This window comes from Coenobita brevimanus, chromosome 40 (genome assembly GCF_032717465.1).
Source record: "Coenobita brevimanus isolate Jiangsu-jjx chromosome 40, ASM3271746v2, whole genome shotgun sequence".
Taxonomy (NCBI): Eukaryota; Metazoa; Arthropoda; class Malacostraca; order Decapoda; family Coenobitidae; genus Coenobita; species Coenobita brevimanus.
This window is the reverse complement of record NC_136993.1, coordinates 59,391,966-59,406,328: the sequence shown is the minus strand read 5'-3', so window position 1 is coordinate 59,406,328 and position 14,363 is coordinate 59,391,966. Positions and strand designations below refer to the sequence as shown.

General features: G+C 40.7%; 1 protein-coding gene across 1 annotated transcript in view; it reads left to right on the top strand.

The window, feature by feature from the left end:
- The window catches only part of LOC145397141 (uncharacterized), a 93,660-nt gene that overhangs the window by 31,315 nt on the left and 47,982 nt on the right, over nt 1–14,363 (top strand). Inside the window, exons 6-7 of the mRNA XM_080270338.1 lie at nt 7,136–7,249; nt 12,197–12,429. Coding sequence (XP_080126464.1) covers nt 7,136–7,249; nt 12,197–12,429 — 347 coding nt within the window. The remainder of the gene's footprint in view (nt 1–7,135; nt 7,250–12,196; nt 12,430–14,363) is intronic.

The window sequence follows — 14,363 nt, the reverse complement described above, 5'->3', positions numbered from 1 at the left end:
ACCTTTGGTGACCTTGACCTAGAGCAATGCATGAAGAGTAATGAAGGAAGGGTTGTGGTGAGCAGTGGGGATATTAAAGACGCATAGAGAGAGCATTACAGCCGGTTGCTGAATGAGGAGTTTGACTGGGACAGGGAAGGTTTTGGAGCCAGTTGATCCAGTGTTTGGTCCTTGGCCTTTGATTGACGCTGCTACTGTGAGTGAAGCAATAGGCAGGATGCAGATGGGGAAGGCAGCAGTTGTTTCTGGGTTGACTGCTGATATGTTGAAAGCCTCAGGAGATACAGGAATGAGGTTAGTCACAGACCTGATAAATATGATTATATAAGAGTGTGTTGTCCCAGATGATTGACTGAAGAGAGTAATATTACTGTAAATGGGTACAAGGGGAGGGGTGATGCCCTGGAAAAAGAAAAAATTTTAGAGACATAAAACTTTTAGACCAGATAATGAAGGTAATGGAGAGAGTTCTACATGGAATGATTAGAGAGAGTGAATATTGATGGGATGCAGTTTGGGTTTGTGCCAGGCAAAGGGACCACTGATGCCATATTCATTGTTCGACAGCTTCAGGAGAAATATATAGGGGCCTTTGACAGTGTCCCTAAAGAGGTGATGAGGTGGGCAATGAGAATGCTTAGAATCGAGGACTGGCCATGTATGTGGATGCTCACGCCCAGGTACGGGTGAATGGAGATTTAAATGATGAGTGTTCCGTGAATGTTGGTGTGTATCAGGGGTCAGTCTTGAGCCCTTTATTGTTTAATATTGTACTTGAAGCCCTCTCGCATGACTAGAAATGGACTCCCGTGGGAGATATTGTATGCAGATGATTTGGTGATGGTTGGAGAGAATGAAAGGGAGGGAAAGGAAAGATATAGGAAGTGGAGAGATGGTATGGGGCACATAGAACAAAAGTGATGGTATCTCGGGCTGGGGGCAGTATTATCAAAGAAGAGGGAGAGTGGCCATGTGCGATTTGTCACAAGGGCGTGGGAAGTAAGTCCATCTTGTGCAGTGTTTGTGGTAAGTGGGTGCCTAAGAGATGTAGTGATATTACAGGAGAGGTAGACTTTTTTTCTTTTTTTTGTGTCCGACACTGGGCAAAGGTTTCAGGGCCTATATCTCGGAGGAAGTAGCCTATCCCAAGGCCCAGTAGTCCTCCTACACCTCTACATATCACCACTTCGGCGCTAACACCCACCATCCATATTGTATACATGCTAGGGCTGTCTCATACAGGATTGGTGTATTGGTATTAGCGGGGGTATTTTTAAGACATGTCGGCGGGTCATCAGGTAGATCAGGAAAGTCTGCTTTTTATGAAATTCAGATCCTTAAACTGTCCCCTGCCCCAGCCAGGATTCGAACCTGGGTCCATCAGGAGGAGGTGGCTGAATCGGTAGATAGGCGGCCTGCAGTCCTGATGGACCCAGGTTCAAATCCCGGCTGGAGCAGGGAACAGTTTAAGAATTTGAATTTCATAAAAAGTAGGCTTTCCTGATCTACCAGATGACCCGCCGACATGTAAATATACACCCGCTAATACCAATACACCAGTCCTGTATGAGACAGCCCTAGCATGTATTCAATATGGACGGTGGGTGTTAGTGCCGAAGTGGTGACATGTAGAGAGGTGTACGGTATGTAGGAGGACTACTGGGCCTTGAGAGCAGGCTGTGAAGCCTATGCCCAGAGTCGGACACATAAAAAAAAAAAAAAAAAAAAAAGGACTGCAAGCCGCCTCTCTACCGATTCAGCCACCGCCTGCGAGATAATGCCAATTTCTTGTGTGCGGTGTGTCGAGGAGAGCATGTGGATATTGCCAGGCGTGAAATCACTGAACTTGCTGGTGAGTCGCTTCAGTGTGTGGAAGAGTTTTGTTATTTGGAAGACATGTTATGTGCTAAAGATTGCTCTGTGGCTAAAGTGAGGAGTGGTTGGAAGAAGTTCAGGGAGCTCTTGCCTCTCCTGACACTGAGAGGGCTCTCCCTTCATACTATGGGATCTTTGTATGCGGCATGCTGTATGGTAGTGAGACCTGGGCGAAGAAGATATTCGCAGGTTCTAACGTACAGAAATGAAAATGATAAGGTGGATGTGCAGTGCATCCTTGAGTGCAAGGCCTGGTTGGAGGGGGCTAGGTTAACGAGGGAAGATTTGCGATGTAAGATAGGACTGGAGTATATTAGTCATGTGATGACGAGGTAGACTGAGATGGTTTGGGCTTGTGGAGAGGATGGGGGATGATAACTGAGTGCAGCAAGTGAGAAGTGTTATTGCTGGGGGTAGGGTAGTAACAGGTAGACCGAAAAAGTTACGTGGGACGAGGTCATTAATGTGACCTCAGGGTTATGGGATTAAATAGGGAAGCTGTCAGAAATCGAGCAGCATTGAGAGTTGCCATTAGGAGACCAAGACCAATGCATGCAAACATGCTGGAGCCTTCCATAACGAAAAACGAAATGAAACGATGATGATGATGATGATTACAATAATAATAATAATAATAATAATGATAATCTATATTATAATGATCTGATTTCTGTGTGTTTGTTGATTTGTTCGTTTGCGACAGTAATACAGCAAAACCGGCGCACTGTAGCGCAATTTTTTTTATAGCAAGGTACCGTTAACATGTTGTAACAGGAAGAATAAAGCAAAATCCAGTTCAATGGCGCTACAGGTTCTCGAGTTATGACTTATTTCTGGCCTTTTGATGTCGAGCGGAAAGACCACCAAAGGCGGCCTTAATTCGAGTAATAATAATAGAAATAACAGTAATAATAATAACAATAATAATAATAACTACTACTACTACTACTACTACTACTACTAATAATAATAATAATAATAATAATATTATTATTATTATTATTATTATTATTATTATTATTATTATTATTAAAAGCAATAATAATAATAAGAACATGATATTAATATAAAAATAGGAAACTCAGGAAAGCAAAGGCGGAAGATGAAGGAATAAGGTAAAAAAAAAAAAAAAGAGAAAGAAAAGAAAACGTATCACATCGTGCATGTACATGTGTCATTTTCAACCCTTTGGCCTGAATCATGTAGAACAGAAAAAGTGCGAAGCAATATAAAAATAGTCATCTATATATATATATATATATATATATATATATATATATATATATATATATATATATATATATATATATATATATATATATATATATATATATATATATATATATATATATATATATATTTATTTATATATATATATATATATATATATATATTAATATCCAGGCCAAACAAATTTTGGGGTGGAAGAGCATCTCTAGGAGCGGCTCACTCCACTTGTCTTTTACCTAGGAGACAGACAAGGACGTATTAAGGGTATTCTCCAGACGCATTGGTTTATTGCTTGTACTCATTTGAAAATGTTTCATTGATGAGGGTCCTACTGCACATGGAAAGCCTGCCTTCCTCTGTATATTTCGTTACCGTAAAGATAATTACAAAGGAAAGCCCAGTGGTCCTGTTCTTTGATTCCCTTCCGGGTTTTCAACAAGTTTGTCCTCACGTGTTCGCTTGATATTGATTTTATATTTACTGTATACGTATATAAACATATACACGTACCAGACACGAAGTCATCTTCGGGTGTGAATGAAAGAGGTTGATTTCCCACCTTCATCATAGTCAACAAGTCTCCTTGTAATTCCATCCCCTTCAATCTCTGTTCACTTAACCCGTCACGTCCCGAGGTTTTCCGCACCTCCGACATCCCCCAGTCCCGAGGTATTTTCGAAAAATTTTTCTTTGGCTAAAACCTTCGCTTTTGGTGAGAAACATCGAAAATTCATAGAGAAATCGCTCACCTGAGGTTTAAAATACCCAATCCAGGTAGGAGTTCCTCCTTACCTGACTGGGTTTTCTAACAAGCTGGCACCAAAGAAAACGAGTTCTATGGGAGGGTAACTATTTTATCCACTCATAAATGGTATTTATTTATTTACTCGGTACGAATGTATATGTAGTATGAGAGTACATTGGCTTTCAAGCAGTAATAAAGGCATTATAAGCATTGTTTCACTCACTAACTAATCACCATACCTGACCTTTTTTTGCCACATTACCTGATCATTATTTCTGGCTGTTTCTTCTTCTAATGCTATGTAAACATTGTCCTCCACATTGTCATCAATCGGGGAATCACTCTGGCCCTGAATATATTTACTAGCCAGGTCACTGGTAACAGGTCCTTTGCCAAGACAATGGCATGAGGGGGGGAGGGGGGAGGTTATGCAGTGTAAGGCATTGTCCCTGCTTGGCATCTTGTAGAGGAATAGAGGAAGGTGTCCCGTGTATACATACGAAAAATCACGTGTGAAAATTGAAAATTGTGCAAATTAGGGACCTGGCAATTGCACGACGTACTGGTACGTCGCCGGGACCGACAAATGCAAATCGTTGCAACGTACCCGTACATCGACGGGACGGGGCGAGTTAATGTGGAGGTGAAGTCGTCAGGCATACATTTATCTCTTTCCTCTCTTAGCTCAGTAACCTAATTATATCATCTATCATCATCACTCAATTTCGCAGTAAGAGCTATTCTTAATATCTCAAGCTCTGATCAGATATAGCAGACCTGTGGGTTCAATTAATCCCAGACTTATGGCGTTACCCCTCCACATGAGAGAGAGAGAGAGAGAGAGAGAGAGAGAGAGAGAGAGAGAGAATCATCCCCATAACATGTAATTATTAAGGTATATTCCAGAAAGCAGTGACCAGACAAGGATGCCATGAAGTCCACTCAAGCCCTCCTGTTGGTTGTGTCTGTGTCTTGTGCTGCAGCCCTATCTCTCATGCCTTCCCCAGGTATATTCTTGTATTACACACACACACGCGCACACACACACACACACACACACACACACACACACACACACACACGCACACACTTAGTTAATGACTCGGATAATAATAAAATAAAAAACGAATCCTCACTCTGACCTAGTATAATTAGATGAAGACTTTCAGAACGGTCATATCCTTAAATTTTGATTGTTGTTTTTGCTGTGTCCAATTTATTTCTTTTTTACTGTAGCTTGAGAAATTTCAAGATGATGGGAGAAGCTATTACTTTCATTAACTCTTTCACTATTATGGATCATTCCAAACATGGTAATACTTTGCTCGGTATTTTAGTTTTTAAAAAATGACAAAATACGCAATGGAGTGCAAGATGGTCTCAATACATCTATAGCATAATGACATGCTTCTGTGCATAGTGACATGATAGTTTGTTAACATACTTCCCCAAAATCAAAATTTCCTCTTTATTTGGTTTAACGCTTGGCACTAGAAAGCCTATAAGATAGTGAATAAAAAAAAGGAAGTGATGTCTGGTCCTAAGTGACCAATGGACAGCTGTGCCAATATTAATGCAAACTGAAGAAATAAAGGACCGGCGACAAGTTGAAGACCACGTTGAAGAAACGTTGTGGAGAAAACGAAGGAAACACTGTAATGTATTTTTGTCGGATAAGAAGATTACTTGGGTCTTTCCATTTTGTCTATGCACAGAGCACGATAATATTCTCATCTCTAATATGTACACCACCTAATGTCTTTGTTAAGTCCTGCGCTTAGTACGCAGACAGTTACAGTGTGCAGACTGCAAGATAAATACTGTAGTTAATAAGCTGATGATATAAAGCCTTCTAACCCCAGGTAAATACTACCCTTAGGAAGTATGTTTTACAATTAATACATCTACAGATTTGAAGGGCGTGTTGGCAAAACTCAGCCCAGATGGTTGGTTCAGTACTGTCGACTCTGTTGCAAGACAAGTGTTACGCTGTCCTTCTTTCTGAGGGCTCTACATCACACACCACCATATTCAAGGTGAATGTCAAAGGTGCAGTGAAAGTTATGGGATAATGTTGTGGTCAAAGCCGCTGCAAAAAAAAATGGTCAGTAATACGAAAAGACTTTATCAACTGGCACAGCAGAAAGGTTAGCCCCCTTGACACATTACCAAACACGCACGTACTTCATTTATTTAACACGACAGAAAATGATGACGTTACCCAGCTGAAAAAAAAAAAAGTTAACAACAAAACAGGTAAAACCTATTGTTATCACTCTTTTCACATAAAGGAACAAATTACAAGATATTCAGCTACGACAAATCCAAATTATTCTAAATTATTCTTGCGACCTTCAGACCAGTGTATTTTGCTCACGAAGGACATGTGTCATTTCTGGAGTTAGAATATATATATATATATATATATATATATATATATATATATATATATATATATATATATATATATATATATATATATATATATATGTATATATATATACAGAGAGAGAGAGAGAGAGAGAGAGAGGGAGGTATATATATATATATATATATATATATATATATATATATATATATATATATATATATATATATATATATGTATATATATACAGAGAGAGAGAGAGAGAGAGAGAGAGAGGGAGGTATATATATATATATATATATATATATATATATATATATATATATATATATATATATTATATATATATATATTATATATATATATATATATATATATATATATATATATATATATATATATATATATATATATATATATATATATATATATATATATATATATATATATATATATTTTTTGAGGTCCAGTCTCGATATTTTTAAGAATATAATCGGGGAGACTTGCTATTCGCCATAGTCAGTGCTGAGACGGGCTCATGCCAACATGTTTTCCTAGTATGGTGAGCTATGACGCACCCCTCAAGAGAAACACACACACACACACACACACACACACACACACACACACACACACACACACGCTCGCACACACATAATGAAATTTGCTTTTACCTTTAACCTGTAGTAGATTTTATATACTGTGTTTTTGTGCATTTGTATTACCAACATCCGAATCTGACGTTCATAATAAGCTGACTTCGTTGTCTTAAGAAAAATCACTGAAAAGTAAACAGAAGATGTGACGTGTGACGATGATATTGTATTTTACATTTGCAAATTTTTTACAAACATAACCTGTAGACTAGGCATAGTTGTAGTTTATGTGTGATTAGAGCTAGATATTTTTCATTATAGATGAACGAGCTGCTATCAGCATGGGGTCTGGGTGTGTTTGAAGTTGTGAAGGACGGTTTGGAGGCAAACGTAACTCAGGCACAGCTGTCCCTGTTGATTGGCCGGGCTCGCCAGGTACGGTAGCCTACGGCATGCCATATTAAACTGAGTGTTCCAGTAGAGTAGACCATACTTTACCTGGACCAGAAATGCATTGAGTGACAAGTGTGTATTCACGCTCATGCATCATGGATATTTTACCAACTAGGAACTTCCAGGCTTTCCTTACCTCAAACATTCGATTAACACCATGCGCACTCAAGTCACCACAGGAGAAAAATGAATCTGAACTTCAAACATCCATTCTGGCACCCGTTTCTACCAGAATATATAACTTAGCTTTTATAAATGGCTGATAGAGGGCGAAGTTTGGGAATCCCCCAACCTAGAACCAGTGGGCCATATACATTTGCTTGGCAAGGAGAGATCCTTGCAGAGTCCACTACATCTCTCACCAGAAATACGCTACAGAACACTCGTGAAGTCATCAACCATGCACACAGTTGATGTTTAGTACACCCCTTTTCCGGGTAGCTTCTTGTCCACTACACCAGGAAGGATCTTTGAAACCATCTATCTACCTCTCTTCTTTCTATCTATTGCCATCTTTCTATCTGTTGCCAGAAGCCATAATCCCGTAAGGGCTGGCCACAAACAAAAAGCCTCCATGTCGCCCTATGTCCCACCATTTCAATGCCCTCCCCCCAGCTCACAACCTCGTCTCTCATATACCTTTCCACTCCATCCCTCCATCTCATCCTTGGCCTCCCACTCCCTCTTCCCCCCTCCAGCTCATTCACATACACTCTCGTCGTCAGTCTCTCGCTCTTCATCCTCTCCACAGGGCCAAACTACCTCAGTTTATTTCTCCTAACTTTTTCTATCACAGCCACATCCACACCACAACCCTCCTTGACTTCCTCATTTGTCAATCTGTCTCTCCATATAACTCTACATGCTCCTCTCAAATAACTCATTTCCATTGCTCTAACTCTTGACTTGTTTCTTTCTAACAAGGTCCAATCTTCACTTCCATATGTTAGAGTTGGTATCGCAATACTGTTTTGCAGCGACTTTTTTACTTCCATGGTATTTCTTATCAATGCTTTCAAAGAACCAGCAGCCATTCCTTTTTGTACCATTTCAAGCACTGCAACCTCCAAACTTCCATCCTTACTCGTCACACTACCCAAGTACTGAAATGCACGCACATTTTTCATTCCCTCGTCATCCAGCCTCGTACATCCAATGACCTAAATTCTCTCGAAGACTATAACTTTACACTTTCCTACATTCGCCTTTAGATTTCGTATTTTACACACACCTCCAAACTCATTCACCAAGCCTTGCAGTTCCCCTTCGTCTTCACTTAACAATTCAGTATTATCTGAAAACAATAGTACAGGGAGTTTCCAAAGGGTGCCCTCACCCATTAGGGATGCTCCAACATCCACTACCCTGTCCTGTATCTTATTTATAACCTATTCATACAGATTTTGAAAAACCATGAAGACATGAAACATCCTTGTTTGAATCCAACATTGAAATACAAAAATTCACTCGATTCACTATCCACATGCACTGTAGTCTTAGCCCCCTCATACATAGGCTACGCCTCACGGCATTCAACAACTTCACATTTACACCATATATTCTTAAAATTTTCCACATTCCTTTTCTATCCACCCTGTCATATACTTTCTCCAAATCCATGAAAGCCACATACAAGTTCTTTTCCTTCCCTTGAAACATTTCCACTAAAGACCTAAGAATAAATAGCAAATCTACGCAACCTCGTCCCCTCCTAAAACCTCCCAGTTCTTCACCAATTAATACCTCTGTTATTTCCCTAACTCTGTCTATAAGCATTCTACCATTCACTTTTCCCACTACACTAAGAGGACAAATGCCCCTGTGATTACCACACACTTCTTTTCCCCTTTTCCTTTGTACGGGGGAATAATTATTACTGACTTCCAATCTCCCGGGATTCTACCTTCCTCCCAGGCCAATCTGCTCGTCTTCCATATCCATTCTACTACTAACTCTCCCCCATACATCAACATTTCACCACACACTCCATCTATTCCACTACTTCCATCCTAATGATTTCTTCCTCACCTCTCTCCTTCTCCCAGCCATTCCTTAGCCATTTATCGTCGCATCACTTTCATTCCCTATGTTGAACAGTTCCTGACAGTGTTCTCTCCATCTGCTCAGTTTTTCATCCTTCTCCACTAGCAATCTACCTTTTTATCTTTACTCATAAGAACTTCTTTATCACCCTGTCTTACTTTCTTTTCCTCTTTCCACAACATTATCTTACATTCCCTCCACATTACACTCAGATTCCTTCCAAATTCCCCATTCACACTCTTTTTACTCTCTCTCACTAATATTTTCACCTTTCTCTTCCTTTCTACATATAACTTTTTTCTGGCTCTCAGTTTCCTTCACGTCTTTGCCTCCCAACTACTCACTATTTGCTTTCTGTTTTTGCGTCACAGCTTGTCTCATCTCTTCATCCCACCATACCAACTCTTGCATCCACTTTCATTGCACCCCCTTTCATTGCATCCCCTTTCATCTTCTCTTCACCCCACACACCACCTCACATGCTGCACGGATTTCGTCTGTGAATATCTTGCGCTCCCCTTCCACCTCCCTCCACTCCCCACCTCATCGGCTGCAAATTATATTTACTCAATCGCTCCTCCACTTCTCTTTTACATTCGGCCTTTTTCCATCCTTTTGCAGCCTTTATACCCTCCTTGTATGGAATACTTCCTCCTGTAGTTCCCTCTCTCTCTTCCTTCATTGCATTTGAACCTTGACTGTCACCACCACCACATGGTGATCAGGAAATCCACTCCCCCAACCTTTGTATGCCCTTGCGTCCATTACACAACTTATTCTGTCATCCACACACACACACACACACACACACACACACACACACACACACACACACACACACACACACACACACACACACACACACAATCAGTCATTGCCTTCTGTTCGTTCAGTTCACACCCACCCTTCTCATCACTCGCCAGGTATACCTGTAGATCATTTTGTGTCTAAAGAGGGTATTGTTTATCACCAACCCCCTCCCCGCACAAATGTCCACTACAGCACTGCCATTATCATCCATATCTGCAGGCACACCCCACTCACCAACTACTCCATTCACCTTCACATTCCCTTCTTCTCCATCAATATCTCCAATAAAAAACATTCTCTCATTCCTTTCAAACCTATCCAAGCGTGCTTCCACATTTGCCCAGAACTCTTCTTTCACTCTATTTGCACATTCTTATCTTGGCACATACACAAACACAATTGCCCACATTTGTGGTCCTGTTTTCAATCTTTCCTACGCAATCCTCGAGCCAACTGATCATACTCTCTTACATTCTCCTTCCATCTCTTGCACACAACGATACATACTCCTTCTTATGCCCTCTCGTTCTCACCTATAGTACTCCCGCGCATTTGCCCCATCCATAGTCCCACTCTCTCCCACTCTAACCTAACCATTCAGTCTCAGTTATTCCACATATGTCCACTTTTGCACACTTAAGAACCTGGACAATCTCTCTCTCTTTCACATCATCATTCGCAACCCTTACATTCCATGTTGCAATGTATACCACATCCTTTGCTTGGTCCTTAGTCGTCACCTGTTGGTCAGTCCTAATCCGAGGATTCTTGTTTGTATTTTTAGTTGTGTTCCGGGAAGGGGCACTTATCCTCCGCCAACCCACTTGTTGTCACGTAGGGAACACGTGTGGGTTAGTTATAAGGGTACCACCCAGCGCTGTAAATGATTCGCTTGTTTACAGGAAATCATTTGGTTTGTCACTCAATGTGGAGCTACCCTAACACAGAATACCGCCACACTAAGTGAGTGGTTGCTGGGCGACCCCAACTATCACCATGAAATACAGCAACTAATTCACGAGGTTCAAAATAAATGGAAGTCCTTCGTAAATTGTACCTGTGTAATGAGCATACTCCGTAGAAACTGTTAACTTCTGGGCATTTTTCTTTGAGTTATCTTTTTGTGGACACAGTGAATGATTTTTCAAAATTCTAATTACAGGTCGGTTCTGTATCGAACAGACAAGATGCATAGGGATGAAAGTGCTACAAACTGTAAGCTCTACTAACCCTTTCAGTCCACGGGCCTTTACTTTGTAAAAAATTCTTTTTAATACCAAATATAGTTAGTCAGCTCAGCAGAAGCGCTGATGTATTGACGTTTTTATAATTACTTATTTATGACCAACTTTCAGAATGAACCACCGTACAGCCAACAGATTCTCTTTTTTTTTTTTTTTATAGGTTTACTAACTTTTCTGCCTGCAACAGTTGCCAAAATACACTCAGATGCAATCGTATGGGTGCTGGTACAATAAAAGATTTACTGAAACTGGATGTTGCTACCTCAGTCATAAATGGTTTAGAGATAGCATGTGATTTTATGACATCAGTGGGTCTTGTGGGCGTGGTGTATTAAAGTTTCAGTCCTTATCATTGTACATGTTCAAGATGAGCAATACTTCAACACGCATGAGGTCAGTAGTCTACTCTACTACCACTTGATCGCAATATATGCGATATGTTGATTAGCATGCATCTTTTTTCCATTCCACAGTCCACATATTTAAAGCGAGGGGATCAGTCATACCTCTGAGCAGCACTTCATTAGTAATAAGATCCCATTACCCGTAAGACCTGCACACTTATGGGACAAGTAAAGTAGCAGCTGGAGAGCCTTGACTTATTTGGTGTACAGAAATTTCGTTGGTATTTTCATTGTTACCATCCTGTTTAGTAAGTGTTTTCTCTGAGCGCTGGAAATATTAAGCTCAAATAGATATAGCCACGAATGGAAACATAACGCAGTATCCATATGTTGGTATAACTCTTTCTTTTAATCAGTACATAGCACTATAAAAGCAAGAAACAAGTTCTTGAATATTAGACTTATATTCAGCATGGTATTACAAACAGATGCGGCAGGTGTCATGGTGCGTGACGGTGGTGGTGGTGAGTGACGACCCAGTCTTCCTCACTGCCTTCGCCGAGTGGTCCCTCAAGGGCCGCCTCCTGGTGTGGTCGACGAGGCTCCTGGTGGTCACTCGCCTGCCCAGGGAGGACCTCTGGGCTTTACTCGCGTCTCACTGGACCTTCTCCATGATGAACACCATGACAATGAATATCAACCCTACTTTGGAAACAAAAGGGTAAATGCACCAGAACAGATTGTACTGTCAAAAGTAAGAGCATACAATAGATGTTTCCATATACATCAATATGCTTTCTTTTATCAAAACAGAGGTGTAATGGTATAATTTGCGGGAGGAGATTGCTAAATCGGTAGAGCAGTGCCCTGCAGTCCTAATGGACCCAGGTCCGAATCCCGGCTGAGGAAGGGAACAGTGGATCTGAAGTTCATAAAGCAGACTTTACTGGTCTACCAGAAAACCCGCCGACATGTCATAAAAATACCCCCGCTAATATTAATACACCAGTCCTGTATGAGACCGCCTTAGCATGTACTCGAAGGGGTCGGTGGGTGTTAGCACCGAAATGGTGACATGCAGAGGTGGATGGTATGTAGGAGGACTACTTGGCCTTCAGAACAGGCTGTGAAGCCAATGCCGGGAGTCGGACACACTCGCACAAAAAAAAAAAAAAAAAAATGCCATGCCATGGATCCAGAAGATTGATAGCCTATATATATTTTTATTCACCACTGCTTTATTATGTAGTATTATATCAAAGAGTGATTTTGCTTGTAGCTTTGAAGATCCTTGGTCGAAAATGGCACTCGGTAAGTAATGCTCATCCATCTATCGATAGCCAGCCGTCTAAACCCTGGAGGTAGAGACAGATCAAAAAAAGAAGTTGCCCCTAAGTCATACTATCCTCTGCCGTCAGACTTTCCTAATAATAAGAAGAAAAAAAATCTAGATTAGTCTATTTCTCCACCACACCACGTAGTCCTCGGTCTCCTCTCCACCTTTCTTCCTCCAACACACACGTCAATCTCTGTTCTTTCCATATGATAAACCAGCATAATGATTTTTTTTTTCCAAACACCATCTAAGACATCAATATGAATACCACAATACTCCTGATCTTCCTCACTTGTCATTCTGAGTCACCATGGTACTCCACACACATACCTCTCAGATATATTATTTCTCTCACTCTTTGACCTGTGTCCTTCTGCCAGAGTCCAAGCTTTACTTCCAGCAGGAGGTATGGGTATCATAACGCTGCTCTATAAGGAATATATACATTACTCCTGCTCTCACCTCATTCCCTGTAATTACCTTCACTGTACCCTCAAGCCCTGCATTCTTTTTATATCTTTTTCGCAGTTCATCCTCAAAACTGCCATCCTTGCACATCACATTACATATTTATATGACGGCATCTACGACCTCCATGTCCTGACCATTCCGCCTCAGTATGCACTCCATGACTTCGTTTCTCTCATAATCCGCAAGTTTAATTTTCCTTACTTATATCTTTAAATATTGTGCCTCACGCTTCCAAATTTCTTTACCAAACTTTGTTGCTCCCACTCATCTTCATTTAACAGATCTTTTTCATCAGGAATAGTAATACAGGCAATTTCCAAATTTTATCCTCGCTCGCAAGTGGTAGAATAAGGATACGTAAGAAACGGTAAGCAATCAGTGCGCAGTCTACGGCGTTATCATTATCAATCAATCAATCATTTCCTGTGGCACCCACGGGGATGCATAGGGCCTCGATGAACTCACACCACCACATCCTATCTTGTGCTAACTCCTCAAGATCTCCCCAACACTCATCTCCAGCTTCCCGTCTCATTGTCCTCACCCACGTCTCTTTTGGCCTTCCTCTACCTCTCCTACCAAGTGCCACCCACCTTGGTGTACCTCGTACTATTCCCTGTCTCCTATACACATGTCCTAGCCACTTCCATCGTGAGAACCTAACATATTCATCGACCGGCTGCACTCCCTTTATTTCTCTAATTCTACTATTTGGTATCCTTTCCCACCACTTAACTCCTAATATTCTTCTAAGTGCTTTGTTTTCAAACACCAAGAATTTATTTTCCATAGTCACTGTGCTGTACCAAGACTCGTGTCGATAAATTAAGATACTCCTAACCATTACC